A 23,320-nucleotide genomic window follows, 5' to 3' on the forward strand; every position below is an offset into this window, starting at 1 on the left:
TCTCACTCTGTCGCCCAGGCTGCAGTGCAGTGGTGTCATCATAGCTCACTGCAGCCTCCAACTCCTGGGCTCAAGCGATCCTCCTGCCTCAGCCTCCCGAATAGCTGGGACTGATTAGCGCACCACACCTGGTCCATTTTTTCTATTTTTGGTAGAGACCGGGGGTAGCCCTTGCTCAGGCTGGTCTCGAACTCCTGAGGTCAGGCATCCTGCCTTGGCCTCCCAGAGTGCTGGGATTACAGGTATAAGCCACCATGTACTCAGCCATAATTCACCCTTTAAAGTGTACAATTCAGTGCTTTCTAGTATATTCAAAGAGTTGTGGAACCATGAACGTTATATAATCTCAGAGCATTTTCATAAACCCCAAAAGAAACCCCATATTCAATAGCAATCACTCTCATATCCTTCCCCCAGCCCCTGGCACCCACAAATCCACATCCTGTCTCTGTGGATCTGCCTGTTCTAGACATTTCTTGTAGATGGAGTCTCACGCTGTGTGTCCTTCTGTGTCTGGCGTCTCTCTCTGAGCACGATGTCCTCAGGGTCCCACCACGCTGTGGCCTGTGTCAGAACCTCGTCCCTGTTCATGGCCGAGTGACATTCCACGTGTGGATGGGCCACGTGTGTTTGTCCATCCTTCCCTCAGTGGACACTTGGGCTATTTCCACTTTTAGCTGTTGGGAGTCATGCTGCTGTGAACATTTGTGGACAAGTTTGTGTGGACAGATGTTTCCACTTCTCTCGGGCACAGACTCAGGAGTGGAATTGCTGAGCCAGGTGGCACCCTCATGTTCCACCTTCCGAGCACCCGCCCGCCTGTTTTCCACGGCAGCTGCCCCGTGTTACATTCCCGCCGCCATGCATGAGGGTTCCAGTTGCTCCACGTCCTCGCCAACACTTGCTATTGTCTGTCTTTTTTTTTTTTTTTTTTATGGCAGTCCTCCTAGTGGGTGTGAAGTTGCGCCATATTGTGGTTTTGATGTGTGTTTCCCAGAAGCTCACGGTGTCAGGCATCTTTTTACGTGCTTTATTAACCATTGCTTGTGTTTTTTCGAGAAATGTCTATTCAGATATCCTTTGCCCATTTAAAATTGTTACTGTGTTTTTATTGGTGAGGTTAAGCATTCTGTACATATTCCCAATACTAGGCCCTCATCAGACATATGATGTGCAATTATTGGCCAGGCAAGGTGGCTCATGCCTGTAATCCCAGCACTGGGAGGATCGCTTGAGACCAGAAATTTGAGACCAGCCTGGGCAACATAGTAAGACCCTGTTTCTACAAAAAAATAGAAAAATTAGCCAGGTGTCAGAAAAATCAGCCTGTAGTCCCAGCTCCTCGGGAGGCTGAGCCAGGAGGATCGCTTGAGCCCAGGAGTTGGAGGCTGCAGTGAGCTGTGATCGCACCACTGCACTCCAGCCTGGGTGACAGAGCGAGACCCCGTCACAAGGAACAAAACAAAACAACAAGAAAAAAAGATTTGCAAATATTTTCTTCCATTCTGTAGGCATTTCTTTCACTTTCTCTGTGGCGTCCTTTGAGGCACAAAAGTGAAATAATTACACTTTTAAAATGTTTTATTTTATTAGAAATTATATACTATTTATATAGCATATCTCGAGTAATATATATACAAAACTCAAAAGCTGTGAAGAGTGCAGGGTGGACGGGAGCTCCCTTCACCCTGCCCCTGCCGGCTCCCTTCTTGCTCCACCCGAGAAGCCACCCTGGACACGGTGACAAGAATTATCCGTTTAAAATACTTTATGCCTTCGCTGCTCAGTCTAGTCAACGCAATTTCACGTCTCCCAGTCTGACTCCCCTCGAGTCGTTGGCAAGGTTTTCTTCTCCGGGGTCTCTGTGTCTGCGTCCACAGCCCAAGGCCGGCTCCCCCTGCCACACACGCAGACGAAAATAAAGTGCATGACGGTTGGTGGGGACAGCCCCACGCAGCGATAATAGGGTCACTTCTATCATGGATTGAGGACTTTGCTGGTGCTGTTTCCGCATGTCACTTGCACCCCCTCGTTTCTCCGGTGTCACCACCCTGGGGACGTCTGTTTCATGACTCCCTCCAAAGGACTCAGAGGATTAGAGAGGTTAAGTAACCTGCCCAAGGTCACACAGCAACTCAATCTTTTATACTTCAGTAGGTTTTAAAATAGCATCCACTTGCTTGGCTTCATTGCCGGGGGTGGGGTTGGGGGGAGAGAAGAGGGGAGATCAGGAGAAACCTTTGCCTCCCCCCCCACTCTGTTTTCACTGTGGAGGAGGAGGGGGGGGCACGGTCCAGAGTATGCCACACCATGGCATTTCCTGAAGGACCCCCTCCAGCCCCCCTGGCAGGATCCAGAGCTCAGTGAACACCGGATTTGACATCCTTCCTCATATTTCTCTCCTTGGGCCTCAGTTTCCCCAAATGTAAGATGGAAATCCTGATCCCTGCTTTTTTTCTCAGGGCCATGACAAGGATTCAGTGAAATGCCCCTCTCAGGTTATTAACCATGGAGAACTGGTGTGGGGTTTTCCTTTCTTTATCTTTTAATAGCTCATGCTGGTGGGCGGTACAAGGGGGAAACTGAGTCACGAAGCTGGGGGGGTGGAGTGGGTGGAGCTCCCTGGGGAGGTAAGACCACCACGTAGGACTGGAGCTTGGGCTCTGTTGTCTGCAGGAATCCCAACACGACCTTGGAGTCTGACAACTGTGCCCCACTTTGGCCTCCTAGTCCCCAAGGCGCCGGCCTGGCCTGGTGGCTTAGGGAAGACGGGCTTGTGTCCCAGGCAGGGTCGGTCGTTAGAGCAAAGTCTGTGGGTTCCACCCTCGCCCCGGACCCATGTGGCCCCTCCCTCGTCCCTTCCTTCCCACCCACCCAGCTGGTTTCGGGCTGCGAGTCCCGGGCGTCACGTCCCCTCTGGTGGGGGGGCTCCCGGGTTTCCCCCTGAAACCAAATTATTATCACAAAAGCCAATTCTGCATTTGGGCGTGGAAGGGTGCCTTCACAATGGTGTGCGAAGAGGCAAAAGTGCGCGTGTGGCTTTGAAGTCGGAGGCCAGGCGGGTAGATTTCCCCCATGCCGGTGGTATTTCCTGCCTGCAAGGTAGCGCTGGAAATACCTACAATAACGATAAATAATTATAATTAATACTAATGGCAATGGCATTACACCCCGAGGGAGTCCGCCACCGGGTCAGCGCTCAGTCAACAGCGGCTAGTGCGGGTGTCAGCGCTCCCCCGTCGTAGGCAGGGAAGAAGGGGAAACTGAGGCGCGGAGCGGCCCCAGGCAGCCGTCCCGGGGCGCGGGCGCCTACTGTGTGCGGCGGGCTGGGCCGGGTCAGGCTGTTCTCAGCGTTCGTCCCCTCCTCCCCCTCCCCCGTCCCCGCCGGACCTCTCCCACGACCGAGGAGGAAGTGGGAGAAGTGGACACGGGAAAGAAGTCGGGCCGAGCCAACGCCGGCCCACTCCCCACCGCCCCCGCCCGGGCCACGCAGGACCTCTGCGGGACCCAGGCGTCCCGGCCCGGCCCCCGGCCCGCCCAGCGGCCCGCGGTGGGGTGGGGGAATTTGGAAAGCCTGGAAAACAGCCGCCCTCCCCGGCCCTCGCCAGCCCCGGCCCCCGCGACGCCCCTGGCGCGGCGGGTGGAGGCGACTCCTTTATATAACCGCGGAGGGCAGGTTGGCGGTCGCGCGTTAGGGACCAGCCCCCGCGGACCCGCGCCCGTCCCCGGCAAGCCCGTCCCCGGCAAGCCCGTCCCCGGGTCCCCGGCGCGGCCGGGCACACGGACGCCCCGGGAGGGCCGGCGCCGGGGCCGGGGGTCCCCGCGCCCTGGGCTCCGCCACCCGGGCCCCCCCGCCCGCAGCCCAGGCAGCGCGACCCACGCCCGCGTCGGTCCTCGCGGAGTGCACGGCGCTCCCCGCCCCGCTGCCATCCTGCCACGCCCCGGGCGTCGGGGCAAAGCCCGCGCCCCCCCGCACCCTGCCCTGCGCAGAGGCTGGGGGCCTGTTTATCTGGAGGCCCCCACCCCTCTCCACCCCGGGGGGCCCGCTCCCCCCGCGCCCCGGGGAGCTCTGGGGCCAGATAAGCTGGCAAGCTGGCACGGCGCCGCGCGGCGGGGCGGAGAGGTCAGAGTGGGGGGGCGCGCCGGGGGCGGGCTGGACCCCCCCCAACTTGACAAAACCTAATAACAGCCCGGTCTCCCCAGCGCGGCGGGCGAAGCCCCACGGGAGGGCAGAGACGTGGCAAGAGGGGACCTGCCGAGCCTGTTCTGGCCTCCGAGGCCGGGGTGGGGGGGCGGGCTGGGCGTGGGGGGGCCGGCGGCTGCGGCACCTTTAAGACAAGGGAGGACCCCTCTTGCCCTCGGAGAAACCAGGAAGGGAGTCGCGAGCATCATACGGGGCTTTGGCTGTACTGTACAGTTACTGTAGGGGCAGTGACGCCGCCGCCGAGCCAGGGAGCGACGGGGGAGAGCGACGCGGGGACAGCGCGCGACGCGGACCCCGCAGGCGAGCGGCCCAGGGCGCCCAGTCCCAACTCCGGGCCCCGGCCCCGCGCGCCCCGGCCCGGCCCGGCCCGCGAGGTCAGTGCGCGCCCGGCGCGGCCCCCGGCGCGGGCTGCGGGGTGGGGACGGGCGGGGGGCGCTGCGCCCACCCTGCGCTCCCGGGGAGCGGAGGTCTTGGGGCAGGGGACCTTCCCCAAGTTTGCGAGGAGGGGTGGGCGGCAGCCGCCCCGAGACTGGAGGCGCCCCGGATCCCGGGCGCGGGGAGGGGGCGCCACCCGGGAGCGGGGATTGGGGGCGAAGTGCACAGGCTCATGCGCCAGCCCCCCCCACCCGGGTGCATGGCTTTTCGGGGCTCCAGGGCGCGCGGGGAGCGGGGGAGGGGAAGTGGGGCTGCATTGAGGGTGGGGGGAGCCGGCGTGGGGAGATAGGGGGGCGCGTCGCGTGCTAAGTTTGCAGCTGGGGACTGGGGGCGCTCTCGCCCCCCGGGGGCCTATTCGGTGCTGCGTGCATACGTTGGAGTTGGCCAGGATTGAGCTCCATGGGGGATGGGGGGGAGGGGGCTGAAAAAACAGGGAGGGGGGCTTTGCGAAGGAGGGGGAAGGAGGGGTGGGGTGTCCGGGTGGGCGGGTGGGGCCGCGGGGCCCTATGGGCGCCGTAGTCGCCCAGCCGTCTGTGGCTGGCAGGTGGCAGGCGGTGCGGACTACAAGTCCCAGGGTGCCCCGCGCCGGCAGCCCGCCGCGGCCCGCGGGTAGGGGCGGTGCGGAGGAGGGGCGGTGAGCGGCGGGTCGGAGAGCCAATGGGCGCGCGTCGATCGCGCGGCGCGGGGGCGGGGCCAGCCGGCGCGGGGGCGGGGCCTAGAGCCGGGTTCCCCTTGCCGGGGGCCGGTGGCGGTCCCCGGCTTCCGGCTGCGCGGCCCGCGGGCCGGCCCCCTCCCCGCCCCGGGGCCCCTCCCCGCCTGGTTGTGTAACCGTCCCCAGCCCCCCTCCCCTCGGCCCCCCCCCCCCGGGGGGGTCACCCTCGCGGCGCTCCCCGGGGAGGGCGGCGGCCCGGCGGCCGCGCGGCGCAGGCGAGCCCGGGGATGCGCGGCCTAGCGCAGGCCGGGCCCGGGCGTGGGGGAGGCGGGCGGGCGGACCCAGATCCGGGGTAATTTGCATCGCCCTCCCCCCAGCCCGGGTGGGGATTGGCCGCCGGCGGCGGGGGGTGGCGCGGGGCCAGGCTCACTGCCGCCTCCCGGCCCCTCGGAGGGAGCCAGCCCAGCTGCAGCCGCCGCCACCGCCGCCGCCGGGGCCGGGCCCCCTCGCCGCTGCCCGGGAAGGAGGTAGGAGCCCCCCGCGCGGGCGGCGCGGCGGGGGCTCGCGGGCCGGGGCGGGGGCCGCGCGCTGCGGCCGGGCGGGGGAGGGGGCCGCTTCCTGCCCCCGCCCGGGCCTGACTCAGCCCCGGGTGGGGGGACCGGCCTGGCCCCTGGCCCTGCCGCGCGGCTCCGGCCCCGGCCGCGGGAGTGGGCAGCGGGCACCCGCGTCACCCGCCCGCGCCCCCCGGCGCGTGACCCCGTCTCCTCTGGCCCGGACCCCGCTGCTTCCCCTTGACGCCACCACCACGTGCGAGCGCTGGGCCCGGCAGGGGAGGGGGAGAGCCGGGGGGATCCGGCCCCCTCCCTCCCGCGCCCGGCCCCCTCCCCCATGGCCTGGCCCGGGGCTGAGCCGGGCGCAGGCCGGGGCGGGCGCGCCCGGGGCCCGGGCCAGGGCCTTTGCGGTTCTGGGAGGCACTGCCCGGGCGGGCGGAGGGGGCGTCCGTCCGCTCGGCTGCAGCAGGAGGGTGCTGTCCAACTAGGCCCGGGCACCCAGTCGGCGCCCACTAAATGCTGGCGGGGAGTCAGGGGGAGGCGGGCAACTCCTGTTTCCCCCCAGCCAGCCAGCGGAAGTGAGAGAGGTGCGGGTGCCCCTGCCCCCAGCGGCGCCCACCTGGCTCACCCATGGGTGGCGGGGTTGGCTGGCCCCCTCCCCCTCCGCGCCAGCTGCCTCCCGAGAGGGCGTCCAGGATTCCATGTCAGTCCCCCCCGCCCCAAACAGGACCAGGGCGTAACCCTGAGTGTGCCGCTCCCACTCTGGGGGGGCTGCCCACCACCAGCCAATCACTTCCTATTGGCAGAGCTGGTCCCGGGAGGCCAGGGCCTGCTGCTGCCCGGTGGGGACTTCAGGCCGGGGACATCGCCCCCCCACCCCAGGGTGGCCGTCCGTGGGGCCCCTGGAGCACCTATCAGCTGGGCTGGGGCTCTGTTTACCGCCGGCCATCGCTGTGGAGACAGCCTGGGGGGGGCAGGTCGCTGTAAAACCAAAGCCTATTGAAGAAAGAGGAGCCAACGGGGACACTGAAATTTTAATTCGTGGGTCACTCTGGGGGGGTATTTATTATTCAGTTCTGATTGGCTGCGTGGTGGCCACTCAGCACCCTGCCTGGCCGGAGCCGCAACTCTGAGCAGAGGCCCGAGGGTGGCAGGGGGAGCCGGCGGCCCTGGCTCTGTGTGGGAGACTGAGGCCTGGCCCCGCGGGCAGGGCACGTTCCCGGGCCACAGCAAGTGCGTGGCGGCTTGGGTTTTCTCCTTTCTTTTCCTAACCCCTCTGACCTGCGCCTGGGTCCACCTGGTGGCAGCCAGAATTGCATCGGAGGAAACCAAGGCCCCCAGGGAAGGCCAGACGGGAGCTGGGAAGCCCTGGTGGTCAGAGTGAGCCCCAGAGTGGATGCCATTGCTGGGCAGGGGAGACTGAGGTGCAGGGGACACAGAGTGGCCCAAGGTCACCCTGCCAGAGCCAGATCTGACCACGGTGGCCCTGCCTTGGGTGCAGGCCTGCCGGGCGCCCCGTGTTGCAGCCGAGGGTGTCTGCCCACCTGTCTTGAGAAGGGCCAGGGGTTGGCCGCAGAGCGTCACCTGCGGGCACCTGTCTGAAGGGAGCGTCACCGAGGCTTATTAAATCCTTCTTGCAGAGATGACGTGGAGGCTCAGAGAGGGCCAGCAAGGCTCCCAAGGTCACACAGCAGGAGCCGTAGTCCTCCTGCCTCCCTGCCCCACCGGGCCGACACGTTCTGGCACGTGAGTGTGCAGGGCCCCTTTCCAGCCCGCCGCCCACCATTCCCGCCCGGGCACCTTGGCCCTCGGGGGCCGCAGGGCTCTGGGTTTCACGGCTTCGTGTCAGAGGAGACCAAGGTCAGGAGTCAGGGCCAGCGAGGGCTGGAGGCCGGCGCGCTTGCACCCAGGCCGCCGGAGTGTGGCCCGTGGAGTTGTAGGGTGGCCCTGGTGGCACCTGCAGACCCACCTGTGCCGTGTCTCCCCTCCTCCCTTGTGGGGGAAGCTCCCAGGGCGTGCCAGGGACCCACTCGAGTGTTGGGCGTGGGTCACCAGCCACCTGAGACGCTCGTCACCCCCACCTGTCACCTGGTGCTCCAGGCACCTGCCAGACCTCGACCCGCCCCGCAGTGGCCCTGAGCAGCAGGGACTAGAGGAACAAGCTTGGGTGGGGGTGAGTGTGCTCCAGTCCCAGCCCAGCTCGGTGGCCCTGACGTCCACCCGGGCAGTCCCTGCCCCTCTGCCCGTCGGTACAACGGAGGGATTGTCTTCAGCCCAGAAGTGTCGTCCTGGGGGGGGGTCACTCAGTGGTTCCCCGGGAACGTTTGTTGAGCAACTACTGTGCGCAGTATCGGGGCCTTGGGGAGCCTGTCCGACATCCCCACGAGCTCTGGGGGGGTGTGGGGTGCATAGCCGTCTTCAGGCCCATGGCGCCCACGGCGGGGGGGTTTACCCTCTGGCGTACCTGGGGGTGGCATGTCAGCAGACAGGGACAGGGAGCCCTTGGGTGGCTACTTCTGCAGGAGGGAGCCCGACGGCCTGTGTTCAACTTCTAGCTCTGCTGTGTGACCCTGGGCGAGTCGCCTCCTCTCTCTGAGCCTGCTTCCCATCTGCAGAATGGGACGCTGGCCGCTGCGTCCCAGAGCTGTGAGGATGGTGTGTGAGGTGGCCCTCTTGTTGACGTGACCGAGACTGGCCTCCCACCTTCCTCCGAGAAGCGCGAGTCCAGAGCCCCAAAGCCCCAGAGCACAGAAGGCGCCCGCTGAGGACCTGGCGCTTGCGGGAAGCGCTGCCAAACGACCGGCCCCTCCATCTGTCCCCCAGCAGGCTGTGGACGGCCACTCTGTGGAAGCGTCCCCACCCACGCCTTTCTGGTTTGACTGGAAGACAAGGCCCCGGCCCACCACCTATCAGGGTGTGTGTGACGAGTGCCCCTCTAGGCGCCCAGGCTGCGCCTTCCACCTGCTCAGGCTGGGGTGGGGGCGGTGCAGGTGGCAAGCCAGCCTGCCCCGGTGGAGGGAGAGAGAGGCCTGGAGGCGGAGTGGGGCCTCTTAGAGGTCACCCAGGCCACCCCTGGGCATCTTGGTGCCGCCCAAGCTGAGGGCAGGGTGGACAGAGATGGGAGTCCGTGGAGTCTCGCCTTGCTTACCCCCAGTGACGGGAAGCTCATTCCTTGCACAGCCATCACAGATGGCTCTGGCTTCCTGAAGCTGCCTCCTGGAACTTGGCCTTGGTCTGAGTCTGGGCTTCCTGGCCCGTGTTGGCGCTAGGAGCGTGGGAACAGGGTGGGCCTCCTCCCACCTGGGAGTCCAGTTGGGGGTCAGAGGGGGTTCCCACGGCCGCCTCGTCCCTGCCCCCGTCCCCACCCCACGCACACGCTTCCCACCGGGCCCGAGGCCTTCCTGCCTCTGGCCCTTTAAGGCCGGGCAGGAAGCCCCTCCCCATTTAGGGCAATAAATGGACGAGGAAAATGGCCGAGGCCGGGTGCTGTCCTCCGGAGGAGGCCAACGCCGGGGCAGGGGCCGGGGCCAGGCGGGCGGGCAGCGGGCAGCCACCCTGGGCGCTGGGTGCCCCCGACCCGGACACCGCATTCCTGTCCCATTAAGCCCAGGCCGGGGACCGGGCCAGGCGGGGGTTGGCACCAGGTCAGGATGGGGTAACCCGTCGGGACCAACCTTGCAACACAGGCCGCCGGCGGGCGGGGTGGGGTGGGGGCCGCCGGGCCAGGGCCTGGCAGCCGCACCTGCGTGCCAGGCTGGCTGTGTGACCTTGGGCCGGCCGCCCACCCTCTCTGCGCCCGACCTCCCTGCCGGCCTCTTCCTCGGGCCCCACTGCCCTCCTGGGGCACAGTAGGCGAGGATGGCCCGGCCTCGCGGCGTGTCCGGGCCACGTTCGGCCGCCTGGCTGGGCTTGTGGACTGGCTGTGGCACACAGTAGGTCCCCGGGCAGAGCCTGCCGGGGATGTGAGTGGGACCCCGACCCCGCGCTCCCTGGTCTCGGGGGGCCGCTCTCCCGGCAGCCGCGACCCCTGCCCCAGGAAGGGCTCAGAGAGGCGCTGCCTCCTGGCCAAGGTCACGCAGCTCAGAAGTGGGGCGGCAGGGCCGGGTCGCCCTCCTGCACGGCAGCGGCGGGTGTGAGGCTGCCTCCTTTCTCCCCGGGCGGAGCAGCGGGGCAGCCCTGGACCCACACTGAGTGGTCCCTGGGTCTGGAAGTGCCCTCCAGGAAGGCCATGGGTGGCAGTCACCTGCCCGGCCTCCTTGCCGCCGCCCCTCCTCCCTCCCGAGGAGCATGGGTGGGCCGAGCCCTCACCTTCACCTTCACCTTGCCCTGACCTTGGGAAGCCCCGGCTGCCGTGCCCGGCTCTGGGTTGCCCACCCCCGGCCTCTGCTGCTGCTGTTCCCCGTGCCGGGCCGCCCTGCCACGGTCCCGGGTCCCGCCTGGGTGACACTTGCTGCACGTCCCTGGGTAGTTTGGGTCAGAGGGCGAGTCCAGACCAGGCCACTGATCTGCTGTGTGACTTTGGCTGGGTCTTGTCACCTCTCTGAGCCTTCAGGTGAACTGAAGGCACCCGGTTGGTCCCTCAAAGTTCTGGGGCACAGGGAAGGGCCGAGATGAGGCCTGGGTCCTGTTGCCTTAGGAAGAAACTACAGCATGCGACCCTCGGTTAGACGGGAGGTGGGACTGGGTGTGCCTGCAGCCAGCTGGGCACGGCCAGGCGTGGTCGTTGGCCCTACTGTGCGCTGCCCCGGGGAGGGCTGGGCCTAGGGACCTGGGAGGGGCCCAGGGGGAGGAGGGCGCCCCACCTCCGGCCCAGGAGGGGCCTGCCAGGGCCTGCCCCTCGCCGCCGAGTCAGCACCGAGCGCCCCGGAAATCCCACGAGGCGAGTGTTGGGGGAGGGGCCGCGGTGAAAGATGGGGCCCTGGGTGGGTGTGGGCCTGGGCTCAGGGGACCCTGGCTGGCGGGCGTGGGGACCTGGCTGGCGTGGGGGGCGGGTGCTCAGGCTTCCTGGGGGAGGAGGGAACGCAACCACCACACATGGGGCGTGGTGCACAGTGGGTCTTCAGCACGCAGTGCTTTGTGTGGCCAGGACTTGGTGACCAGCCGAGGGGCTCTGGCGGGCCGCCTCTCACCTCGAATGCAGGGTCTTTGGCCCTTTCCTTTAGGGGGGTGCCCCCCGAGGGCCTGGTGGGGGTGGTGGCGCAGGGCGTGGCCGCCAGGTGGCCCGGGTTCCTGGAGAGAGAGGGCACGGGTGTGGCCTGTGTCTGCACAGTGCGTTAGGCTTCCAGGGCCAGGGAAGGCCAGTGGGTGGGGGCCAGCCCCTGGGAGTCAGCCGGCTGGGCGTCCTTGGCCAGGCTGGGCGCCCTTTCTGGGCCTCAGTGTTCTCATCTGTAAAATAGGGGCCACTCTCGGGGCTCGCCCTGGCTGGAAAGGGTAGGGACTGCGCCCAGGCGCTCCACCGCGGCCCGGAGCCTGGTTCCAGGCTTAAGTGGGGCCACGGCAGTGCCCGGCTGTGGAAGCCAGGGTGCAGAGTAGCCGCTGGAGGGGTGAGTCACTGGGCTGTTTCGGAGAGGCCCCTCTCAGCCACTCCAGGAGGACCATGGCTCACCTGAGGGAACCAGCATGCAGGGCCCTGGAGGCCATCTGGGGCATTGGTGGCCAGGGTCAGAGGTCCCCTCCGTCCTGTGCTGGGGGCGGGGCAGTCCGATCCAGAGCCCATCTGCCCACATGCTCCCGCGGCCCGGGGCCAGACGGCAGATGGTGGCGGGGGTGGCAGCCGCCCACGGGGGCTCCTCTGAGGCTCCACGGGCCGGGCTGCCGATGGGGTCCCCCCTCCCCGCTCCCGACAGCCACATCTGAGCACCCCCTCCCCACCACAGGCCGCCGGCCCAGGGGAGGGGAGCAGCTGCGCCTGGGCCCAAGGGAAGGAGGGAGGGCGGGGGGCCGGGCTGGGCCGGGAGCCCTGGGGAGTGGCTGCCGGGCCCACGGCACAAAGGCCTCTGTGTCGGCCCCTCGGCCCAGACCCCGCTCCCAGGGCCGCCCTGGCCTTGGGTCTGGCCGCGCCGACGCCGGGTCTCCCTCGCCCGCCCGGCCACAGGGGCCGGAGGTCTCAAGGCCCAGGATGGCCCAGCGTGGGCCCTCTCCCTGGGGACCTTGCCCAGGGGGCTCCGGCCTGGGAGCTGGCCGCCCGCCCCAAGGAATTCGGCTTGTGTTGGGTGGCTTGGGGCAGCCGGGGGCTCCCAGGAGAGGGTGGAGGGTGGGGACAGAGCCAGAGGGTTGCACAAGCGCCCCAGTGGGCGGATGAGTCACAGTCGAGGGAAGGCGGGAAGTAGGGGGGGGCCGAGGGAGAGGGGCGGGACAGAGCCCCCGGGGCCCGCTCTTCCTGAGACCTCTGCCCATTTGACAGATGGGGAGACTGAGGCCCAGAGAGCGCCGGGGCCTTGTCGCCGGCCAGGCAGTGCTGCCAGGGAGGCTGAGAGTTGAGGGGGCTGCCAGGCGGCCGTGGGCAGGGGCCTCCTGCCACTCTGCAGGGACGTGGGCCAGGTGGTGACCTGGTGTCCCTGTTGCTCCCTGCTGGGGCCAAGCCCCGTGCCAGGGGATCCACGGGGCAGGAAGGGGAGTCTGTGGAGTCACCGGTCCTGCCCTGCCAGGGCACACCCATGGCAGCCTTGACCCCAGGCCGCTGCAGTGCCAGGTCCCGGCCTCGCCCCTTCCTGCTGACTCAGACCCCCGAAGCGAGCCGGCCGACCAGGAGGCAGGAGCAAGGGTCGGGGAGGCCGAGGGCCGGGCTCCCAGGTCGCAGGGCGCCGGGTCTGAGTTCGGATGCAGCCACATCCGAGGCGGGCACACCTGCGGGCTGGTGGGGCTCAGGCGTGACCAGGGAGAAGTGGGGGCTTTGGGAAGGTCCCTGCGTGGCCGCCACCTCCGTGTGGCAGGAGCTCGTGCTCAGGTTGATGGGAGGATGGCTCCGATCGGGGCCATTTCTTGAGCGCCTACTGTGTGCTGCCGCGACACCTCAAAGTGCCCCTTGGGTGGGCATTCCCGTGGGGGTGCCAGGGTGCGCGCGTCTCCCAGGCTCCCGGCACGGGCTCCGCCAGGCAGTCTCCCGCCGATGAGCTAGAACAGGACGTCTGACGGCCCTCGGGCACAGCTGGGGAAACTGAGGCTGGGGGGGCAGGGACCCCTCCACCCACTCACGGGCGCCCCCTTCCTCCCGCCCTGCAGGTCTCGGCGCGGAAGATGGCCGGCGGCGTGGACGGCCCCATCGGGATCCCGTTCCCCGACCACAGCAGCGACATCCTGAGCGGGCTGAACGAGCAGCGGACGCAGGGCCTGCTGTGCGACGTGGTCATCCTGGTGGAGGGCCGCGAGTTCCCCACGCACCGCTCGGTGCTGGCGGCCTGCAGCCAGTACTTCAAGAAGCTGTTCACGTCGGGGGCCGTGGTGGACCAGCAGAACGTGTACGAGATCGACTTCGTGAGTGCCGAGGCGCTCACCGCGCTCGTGGACTTCGCCTACACGGCCACGCTCACGGTCAGCACGGCCAACGTGGGCGACATCCTCAGCGCCGCCCGGCTGCTGGAGATCCCCGCGGTCAGCCACGTGTGCGCCGACCTGCTGGACCGGCAGATCCTGGCGGCGGACGCGGGCGGGGACGCGGGGCAGCCGGACCTCGTCGACCAGATTGATCAGCGCAACCTGCTCCGCGCCAAGGAGTACCTCGAGTTCTTCCAGAGCAACCCCATGAACAGCCTGCCCCCCGCCGCCGCCGCCGCGGCCGCCGCCGCCGGCTTCCCCTGGTCCGCCTTCGGCGCGTCCGACGACGACCTGGACGCCACCAAGGAGGCCGTGGCGGCCGCGGTGGCCGCCGTGGCCGCGGGCGACTGCAACGGCCTGGACTTCTACGGGCCCGGCCCCCCCGCCGAGCGGCCCCCGCCGGGGGACGGGGACGAGGGCGACAGCAACCCGGGCCTGTGGCCGGAGCGGGACGAGGACGCCCCGGCCGGCGGCCTCTTCCCGCCGCCCGCGGCCCCGCCGGCCGCCACGCAGAACGGCCACTACGGCCGGGGCGGGGAGGAGGAGGCGGCCTCGCTGTCGGAGGCGGCCCCCGAGCCCGGCGACTCCCCGGGCTTCCTGTCAGGGGCGGCGGAGGGCGAGGACGGGGACGGGCCCGACGGGGACGGGCTGGCGGCCAGCACGCTGCTGCAGCAGATGATGTCGGCGGTGGGCCGGGCGGGCGCCGCGGCGGCGGGCGACAGCGACGAGGAGGCGCGGGCGGACGACAAGGGCGTCATGGACTACTACCTGAAGTACTTCAGCGGCGCCCACGACGGCGACGTCTACCCCGCCTGGTCGCCCAAGGTGGAGAAGAAGATCCGCGCCAAGGCCTTCCAGAAGTGCCCCATCTGCGAGAAGGTCATCCAGGGCGCCGGGAAGCTGCCGCGCCACATCCGCACGCACACGGGCGAGAAGCCCTACGAGTGCAGCATCTGCAAGGTCCGCTTCACCAGGTGAGCGCCGGGCAGCGCGGGCGGGGCAGCGGCCGGGGGAGGCTGGCGGGAGGCGCGGAGTCGCTCCGTCTTCCCGTCTTCCGCGCCGTGGGCTTCTGTCCTTTCCCCTCGGGGAGGCGGGACAGGACGCTGGTTGTTGAGTCGCTTTTCAGTCTCCCGTGAGCTCGGCTAGTTTGTTTTCATTCTGCCAACATTTATTAGGCGCCTGCTGGGTGCCGGGCCCTGTCCTAGGTGCTGGGGACACTGCAGTGCAGACACAGGCCTCGTGGATACCTGGAGGTGGCCAGGCGGGGAGACGCGGGGAAGGGCGTTTCAGACAGAGGGAACAGCCAGCGCGGAGGCCCTGAGGCCAGTTCAGCTTAGGGGATCAGCGAGGCGGCTTGGTCCCTGGACGGCAGGAGTTCAAGGCCAGGCCAGGGCAGTTTGCAACTCGGTCTCAGGAGTCCAGAGGTGGCCGGCTGGGCCTTGTGGATCCAGGGCGGTGGGGGCAGGGGGCGGGCCGGGCCGTGACTCAGCATCACCCCTGCCCCCCACCCGCCCTGGGGTTCCCCAGCCACGCCCACCGAGGCTGAAGAAAGGGGCCATTGTCCCAGCTTCCCACCCGCCCCGTGGGGACAAGAACTGGGGCTGATCCCCTCCAGCCCCCCCCCACAGGGCAGGAGAGGCGGGTGCGGCTCACGGGAGTGCCAGGCAAGGGGCAAAGGGCGCAGGTAGGAGGCGGGCAGCCCTTCTGGGAGATTGGGGGGCTGGAGTTCTGAGGGACTCCCTCCTCCTCCAGGCAGGGCCCCGAGGTCGCCGCAGGCCCCACGCTCGGGGTCTGCGAGCACAGGAGGGCCGGCAGCGGGATCTGGAGAGGGACCCTGCCCGCCGCGCCCGCCCCACCCTCACCCCTGCACGGCTGGGGCCACCGGCCTCCCTAACCGCAGGCCAGGGCCTCAGTTTCGTTCTCACTTGGCCGCCCCCGCCCCCCGAACCCAAGGCCAGCCCCGCCTGCCAGTCAGGGAAACTGAGGCCTAGGGAGAGAGGGTCACTCAGTAAGGCCTCTTCCCGCCACCCAACCACCTGCTCGCCCTGTGCCCCGAGCCCAGGGCCCCAGCCCCCCGCCCGCAGGAGCCGGCCCCCTCCCACCCAAGGCCGCGAGCCCAGGGGCCCCTGTGAGTCACGGCAGTGTTGAGTAAGCGGGCCGTGGCGGCGGGGCTGTAATCACCCCGGCTGGGCTCGGGGTGATGAAACTGGGGCTACCTCCACCCCCGCCTCTGCGTGGCCCCCAGCCCGCTGTGCAACCCCAGGCAAGTCACTTCCTTTCTCTGAGCCTCCCAGCCTCTGCTGGGGTAGTGTCTACACAGTGCAGAGACACTCAGTCCCCTCCGTGCCCGGGCCCGGTGCCAGCTCTGGGCAGGGCGCCTGGGAGACCGTGCTGGTGGGCTTTGCAGGAGGAAGGAGCCAGAGCCCTGGAGGCTGGCAGCAGACGGGCTTAGTCCAGCGAGTGACCAGTGCATTGCAGCCCAGTGGGGCAAGGCGAGAGAAGGGGCAGGCGTCTAGTTGCCAAAGGACCAGGCCTTGGCCCTCGGGGAAATAGAACCAAGGAAAGGGTAGAGTAAGTATGGACGTCAGCTCTGTGGGTGGTACCAGAGGAGAAGCCAGGTCTGGAGGGTGGCAGAGGTGGAGAGGCATTCAAGGTGGGTCTTTGAGGGATGAATAGGAGTTCGCCAGTCCTCGCACTTAAAGAAGCTCTCAGTCTGCTGAGTCTGAGAAGGAAGAAACCCAGAGTGGCTGGGATGAGGGGTGCAAGGAGCAGGTCAGATGCTAATCGGGGCACCTTAGATCCAGGTCTCCCTCTTGCCGTCCACGTTCCGGGAGGAATCTGCCCCCAGCAGTGAGGACCAGCACGGTGCAATAGACATGCCGTGCAGGCCACCTACGTGATTTTACATTTTCTGAAAGCCACGTTAAGAGAAAGCAAAGGAGAGCTGTTGAGAAGCACATTTTATGTAACCTGATAGATCCAGTTATTTCAGCATGTGATCCACGTGCAGAATTAGCATGCGTCACTTTTCACATAACAAGTCTTCGAAATCTGGGGTGCCCTCTGCACGCCCGTGTACCTGAGCTCAGGCCGGCTGCCTTTCGAGGGCTCAGGAGCCACCGGTGGCCGGCGGGCGGCATACGGGCCAGAGTAGCACCTGCACGGTGACCGCTTTGTGGGCTAGCGCCCCCAGACCGAGCCAGGTCCTCCCTGTGCCCATAGGCGAGATGGGCAGGGAGGGCCCTCGAGTCGCACCCCGCACCAGCCGTTTCGGGGCCCGCAGTCTAGCCAGGGAGATGGATGAGAAACAAGGAACCCGAACTGGAAAGTTGGTGGCAGTGGCTCGAGGGACTGGGCAGTGGGGTCCGGGAGGAGGTGACATTTGACCCCAAATTTGATTGTCAAGATCTGAGCGGGAAAAAGTGCTCTGGGCAGGGAGAATAGCAGGTGCAAAGGCCCTGAGGCAGGCTCGCACGTAGCATGTTGGGGCGACAGCTCGGGCCCCGTTGAGGCCAGCGGGGAGAGTTGCAAGGTCCCGATTGCCGTCGGGTGGGGACTTGGTTACTAGGGTGACCAACTGCCCCAGTTTGCCCGCGACCCAGGGGTTTCCCGGGACGCAGGACTCTGAGTGCTAAAACCAGAACAGTTGGTCACTCTATCTGTCACCAAACACCCCAGCGACCGCCAGCCTCCCTCCCTGCGGTATTTTCAGCACCTGGAACAGGGCCGGCCCCGGGCAGGCGCTTGCTAAATGTCCGCAGCGGGAATGGAGGCCACAGCCCCTCTCCGGCCTTGGCCTCCCCCTGGGCAGAGGCCCGCCGTCTTCTCCTCCCGTGGCCAGGAGAGGGGTTCAGAGAGGCTTAGCGGTTACCTAACGCCACCCAGCACGCAAGGCCCTCTTCAAAGTGTCAGCACTTTAACGCGGCCCACTCTGTCCCCCGTTTTGCCGGGGACTGTCCACGCCCCGGGGGCGGCCACGTCGGCGAGGGTCCCCGGGCAGAGACCAGGGGGCCCCGCTGCCCGCTGACCGCCCGCCCGCCCCGCCCCGCCCCGCAGGCAGGACAAGCTCAAGGTGCACATGCGGAAGCACACGGGCGAGAAGCCGTACCTGTGCCAGCAGTGCGGCGCGGCCTTCGCGCACAACTACGACCTGAAGAACCACATGCGCGTGCACACGGGGCTGCGGCCCTACCAGTGCGACAGCTGCTGCAAGACCTTCGTGCGCTCCGACCACCTGCACAGGCACCTCAAGAAGGACGGCTGCAACGGGGTGCCCTCGCGCCGCGGCCGCAAGCCCCGCGTCCGGGGCGGGGGGCCCGAGCCCGGCCCGGGGGCCACCGCGCCCCCCGGCGCCCCCGCCCCGCCCGGCTCCCCCGACGCCCGGCGCAACGGCCAGGAGAAGCACTTTAAGGACGAGGACGAGGACGAGGACGCGGCCAGCCCCGACGGCTCGGGCCGCTTGAATGTAGCGGGTGCCGGCGGTGGGGGCGGAGGGGGCCCCGGGGCCGCCACCGACGACAGCTTCACAGCCGGACTCGCCTGAAAACCAAAAAGAGAAAACAGAAACCCGAGAACGAGAGAGCGAGAGAGAGAGAGAGAAAGAGAGAGAGAGAGAAACCACCCACCACCCCCCCAAACACAAAAAAAGAAAATCTATCTATATACAGATATCTATATCTATATATATATATACAGATATATATATATGAAGCGTCACAGAATCTAGGGTAGCGCTTTCCTCAGACTCCCCCTCCCTGACGTGTCCCCCCTCCAGGGCCCGGCCCCCTCCCCGGCTCCCCCGCCACCCTGTCGCTGGGTTTCGGGCCTTGGTTTGGGGTTTTTGTGGGACGCGAGGATTCCGCACAGCCCCGGCCCGGGCGCCCGGCCTGGGGTCCGGGCCGGTCCGAGGCCCTGGGCTGGGGCGAGGGCGGACTTGGGGGGCTGGGGGGGTGCCAGGGACTGGGATGGGCTTTTAGTTTCCTCCCCTTGCTGGTTTCTAGGAGTCTTTCGGACAAGACCTTAAATGATTTCTGTCTGCTCTGAGTGGACGTTAAAATGGACCCCCGGCCCCCCACCTTCCTTCCTCAGGGCACTTACTAAGGGGGGGTCTCCCCTCCATCTCCCCGATGGCCTCCCCGCCCCCCACCCTGCCCGTGGCCGGCACCCCGAGTCTCAGGCCGCCGAGACACAAATCTATTTATTCCCCGGCCTGGAGGAAGGGGACAGGACCGCGGGTTGGGGCTGGGGCGGGGAGGACACCCGGACGGCCCGGTGGCTCCTGCCACCTCCCCTCACGGCACTTAGACCCGGCGGGACCCCCAGGGGCCACCCCTCAGGGCGCCCCCCTGCCTAGACCCCCCACCCCACGCTTGGAGATTCGGAACTTTGTCTCTGCCCCGGCCCCGGAGGCCCCGTGTCCCGACTTTTTAAAGCACTTTTTAGATTATTTTTTTTCTCTTTTTCTCCTTAAAAACAAAAATTTATATATAGATATATATATATATATAAAATATATACTTTTCCTCAGAGGAGCAGGCAAGCCGCACGGCGCGCAGAGCCCGGGCCGGACGGACGGGGGCCGGGGCCGGGGATGGCAGGGACGACAGGCAGAGACAGTCCACAGTTCCAGTGTCACAAAAGCAATAAAAGAAACAGAAACAAGATTTTACAAAACGAAAGGAAGATTAAAAAAAAAAAAAAAACAAAGACAAAAAAAAAAAATAGGCAACCAACCACATTAGAAGTCTTGGCACTCTGTAACAGAACGGGTACTACACTTTATCTTAATTCTTAATTTAAAAAGAAAAACCATGTTTACAAGTTGCAACCAACTTCTATGAAAAGTTGAAAAGACAAAAAAAAGCGAGCGAGAGAGAGAGAGAGAGAGAGCAAAAGAAATTCCTAAAAGTCGATTTATTTTTGTACAAAATAATAAAAAAAAAAACCCACCGCAGACGTAGAATCCACTTCTGTTCCCCAAAGGCAAGAAGGGGGGGCCCAGAAGGAAGGCCCGGAAGGGACCCGAGAGACACGCTCCGAGGGGTCTGTCGTGGGGCCCGAGGAACTGGCCCGGAAGGCAGGACGGTGGGGTTTTTGTGTTTGTGCCGTGTCACCCCCCCTGTCTCTGCCCCCCCCCTTATGTCCCCTTTTTCAGTTCTGATTTGGAGAAGTCCTACCGCCCGAGCCATACGAGTGGCCGTCTCTGCCCACGGGGACCCTCCTTCCTCACCCCCTAGCTCAGGGATGGCCCGAGAGGGGGCTGGCCTTCCCACCAGCCCGAGCACCCCGACCTGCACCCCGGACCCGATGGCTGTCCTCCCGCATGGCCACCGAGGGGCTGCCATCCTGGACATGCCCGCCCCGTCGAGGTGGGTGACAGGGGCCCCCCACCTCCAGGGCCTTAGACCCCCTCCCCCAGGCACCCCTCTTTTTACTCAAAGGCACTGACTGTAACCCCCACCCCCCGGGTGCTGGCACCTGCCTCCCCCCAACCTCTGGCTCCCGCAGGGCCCGGCATGGACCGAGCCTTAGGCCACGGAGTGGGGCCAGGGTCGGGGAGACGGTGTCACCAGATGCCAGGCCGCCCCCTTCCCCTGCCCTGCCCTGCATACGCAACGCCTAGCGTGGCCCTGTATATAGCGCTGCCCCAGCCACCGAGACCCCGCCAGTGCCCGGTGGGGCGTGTCACCCTGCTCCTCTGTGACAGCGCCTCTTCTTGTCTCTCCTTTTTCTTTCGTTTTTAAAGGGAAGCTTTTTAAGAAGGTAATTTTCATATTGTTTCTACAGGATAGTTTTTTGGTCTCCTTCCCTGCCCCTCCAAAACCTGTCAGCTCCCCCAACACGCACCCCGAATGTCTCAGGATCCCCTTTGGGGCCGGTGGCAGCACGCTGGCCTCGGTCGTCCCCCGATTTCGGAGAACCATCTTGTCGTGGCCGAGCAGGGACACCTCCCCTCCCCACCCCCCCAAAAACTCCCAGAGAGGTCCCCAAGAGGGGAGCCCTGTTCCCCCTACCCACACACCCCCTCGCAATAAAACCAACTCAAAAACCACAGCTGTCGTCCTGGCCAGTGGGGGCGACCGGACGGGGGTGTGGAGCCCTCTGGGACTGGTGGGGACGGGCCGCGGCCGCCTGCGACACTCAGACCTCGGGACTGGCACTAACGCCCTGCCCCTAGCTCCGAGCTCAGCTTCGCCCGCCGCCCGCTCTGCCTTAACCGCCCGCCCGGGCCGCGCGACCGCATGGGCCGGCCGGACCCCCGCCCGCCCGCCCGCCCCACCCCGCGCAGTCACCCCTGTATATAGACGTGGATCGATTTTATTTTTATTCTTTAAATTAAGGTCGTGATCAAGTGTTGCCAAAGATACTGCTGAATTTTCGCGTTTCAGGAAACAAAAACCATTCTATGTGAGGGGGCCGCCCGGCTCCGGCAGGGAGGCCACAGCTGAAGGCTTTTTTGTTTTGGTTGTTTGGGGTTTTTTTTGGTTTTCTTTTTTTTTTTCTTTTTTTTTTTTTTGCGTTTTCTTTTTTTGGTTTTTTTTTTTTTTTAAGCTGCCTGGTACAAAAAACAAAAAACGAAAAAAAAAAAAAAGAAAGAAAAAAGCAAAACAAAGCGAAATTGTTATTTCCAACCTCACGGTGGAGTTGCGTGGCTGTGTGCGTGCGTGCGTGCGTGGTGAGCACCAGGCGGGGACTCCGGGAGGGCGCCGGGGCCGGGAGGTGGCAGGGCCGGAGCCCCCATCTGCACGGTCCCCAGCCTACCCGGGGCCGGGAGAGAGCGAGAGGGACATCCCGGCTCTAGTTGCTGCTGCCTGCCTAGCCGCCCCCCACCCCGCCTTTGGAGATTAAGAAAAATTTTTAAAAGGCAAAAAATTTTTAAAAATGAAAAACGAAAAAAAAAAAAAAGACAAACCAGTGAATGTAAAATGCCGGACCAGGCCCAGCCTGGCACGGGTCGTGTGGGCCTGCTGTGGCCCAGCCAGGCTCCAGCGTGAGAAACCAAAAAGTCTGTCCCCTGACCGGGCCAGCTCAGCCGGGAGACCCCCACCCATGTGGCCGTGGAGTCGGGACGCCCTGTTTGTACATAGCTGTCCTATTGCTTCCTTCTGAGGGGGGGTCTCTGGTGGCAGAGAAGGGTCCCCTGTTCCCTTCTGGGGTCTTCCCTGGAGGAGGGTGGCCAGGCTGGGGGGAGGGTCTTTGCACTGTTCAGCCCCTGGGCCGTGGCAGGGGAGCCCCTCGCAAGCAGTGGGGCCCTGTGAGGGGGCTGCGGGGCTCCCCGCACCCAGGACAGGGACGGTCCAGGCAGCCGGAATTGTAGGAGGTGACACAGACCGAGAGGAAAAACAGGAAAAAGATAAAAAGTTAAAAACCAACAAAAAAAAAGAGCAAAAATCCTATTTTTTGAAAAAAGAAAGATATTTATATTTGCAGTTTTATTTTAAAAAGTTATTTAAGTAGAGGAGGCAGCCTTCCCGGAGGTGTGGGGGGGTGGCTGGCGCAGGACGGGTCAGGGACCCCGGGGGGCTCGGGCACCCCAGGAGCCGTAACCTCAGAGTTGAGACTAGCTCGCACTACACATACAGATTTACACGGGGGGGGGGGGGGGAGGCTGGGGAGACCCCATCTGTGGCTGGCGCTGCCTGGAGGCTGCGGGTGGGGGCCCCAGCGCCCGGGTGCCCCCGCCCCAGCCCAGGCGCAGACTGAGGTGCCTTGGACTTTGGGGGGCCAGGCCTGGCACGTGGGGGCGGGGGCCTCGGGTACAGAGAGAGCACAGCAGACATTCCAGAGACTGTATTCGAGAGTCTTTATAAAGTGTGGGAGATTTAAAAAAAAAAATCAATTGATAAAAATGCACTTTTTGGGGGTGGGGGGGAGAAGCTTTAAAAGTAATAAAACAAAAACAAAAAGACAAAAGATGAAAAACCAGAAAAAAATTTTTTTTCTTGTACATAAAAAAAAAAAAAAAAAACCACTAAACGAAGCCTGTTACGACCGCCGTGGCCTCACTTGCCTGATTTTGGTGTGCTCTGTGTTTTGTTGGGGGGAGGAGGCCGGGAGGCAGGGAAGGAGGGTTTCAGGGTTGGGGGGTCCCCTTCCCCCTCTGGCCCTGAAGAATCAGGATCCAGAGTCGGGGGCTACCCTGTCCCTGGGGGTCGGGCCCCTCTGCCACACCGCACACTTAAGTTCCAAGGAGAGAACCCCGATCTCGTGGATCCCATTGTCCCGTGGGGGGCAGGGCACGGAGACAGTGAGCCAGCGGCCCGGGGAGGCCCCAGGTCTGGAGCCCCTGCAGGGAAGGTGACCCACAGTCCCTGGGCGGGCAGGTGGGTGGCACCAGGAAAGGGCCCAGGGGACACAGGGAGAACCGGCTGGGCGGGTTGTGATCACACTGGGACCAGGGCTGGGCCTTGGGCACCTCTGCCTCCATGGAGCCCCCGTGGCCCTGGGTGGGGAAGGGCAGGCAGGAGGCCGCCCATGCTGGGCCGCCATGGCGTGATTGTGGGTCTGGAGCCTGACACCACAGCTGACTGCAGCCCCCACCTCTGGGCTTGGGTCACCACACATGGCCACTTCCAGGGTCCCCGGGGGGGGGGGGAGAGCCCCCTCCCGCCTCCTGTCCCCCAACCAGACTCAGCCCAGGGGCCCAGGCGTCTGTCCAGGCCAGCACCAAAGTGACAGAGCCACGGATGGCTGCACCACGCTGGAACCCGGGCCATTCGGAGCTCCTCTTCTGTGGACCAGGCTCTTCCTAGTGACCACGGGGACTCAGCAAGGCCTGGCCCAGGCCCTGCCCGGAACATCCAGAAGCCTGGACGCCCGCAGAGCCCCCCTGTGGACCCCGCAAAGGCTGTCACGGCCCAGGGAGGCAGAGCCCCTCACCTGTTTGCTGTCACCTGAGGAGCCAGCTGCAGATTCCTAGGATTGGCACCCAGAGCTCCGGTGGGG

The 23,320-nt window shown here is 65.4% G+C and overlaps 1 protein-coding gene and 1 long non-coding RNA gene across 4 annotated transcripts; one reads left to right on the forward strand and one right to left on the reverse strand.

Moving 5' to 3' along the window:
- Positions 1 to 1,563: 1,563 nt before the first annotated feature.
- On the reverse strand, positions 1,564 to 6,548 carry LOC105873940 (uncharacterized). The gene is made up of 2 exons (XR_012915162.1): positions 6,471 to 6,548; positions 1,564 to 3,118 (listed from the first exon to the last, which is right to left on the reverse strand). It is a non-coding gene; the product is annotated as an uncharacterized LOC105873940 (long non-coding RNA).
- Positions 4,331 to 22,368, forward strand: ZBTB7A (zinc finger and BTB domain containing 7A). Of its 3 annotated transcripts, none has more exons than XM_020283884.2 (3): positions 4,331 to 4,578; positions 13,064 to 14,349; positions 17,432 to 22,368. In XM_020283884.2, exons 2-3 carry the CDS (start codon positions 13,079 to 13,081, stop codon positions 17,916 to 17,918), a joined length of 1,758 nt encoding a protein of 585 aa, XP_020139473.1. In that variant the 5' UTR covers positions 4,331 to 4,578; positions 13,064 to 13,078; the 3' UTR covers positions 17,919 to 22,368. The 3 variants fall into 3 exon arrangements, with proteins under 3 accessions (XP_020139473.1, XP_012624745.1, XP_012624743.1); XM_012769291.3 differs by lacking the exon at positions 4,331 to 4,578 and adding an exon at positions 5,482 to 5,818; XM_012769289.3 differs by lacking the exon at positions 4,331 to 4,578 and adding an exon at positions 6,055 to 8,756.
- The last annotated feature ends 952 nt before the right edge of the window (positions 22,369 to 23,320 follow it).

Source organism: Microcebus murinus, chromosome 27, assembly GCF_040939455.1.
Source record: "Microcebus murinus isolate Inina chromosome 27, M.murinus_Inina_mat1.0, whole genome shotgun sequence".
Classification (NCBI taxonomy): domain Eukaryota; kingdom Metazoa; phylum Chordata; class Mammalia; order Primates; family Cheirogaleidae; genus Microcebus; species Microcebus murinus.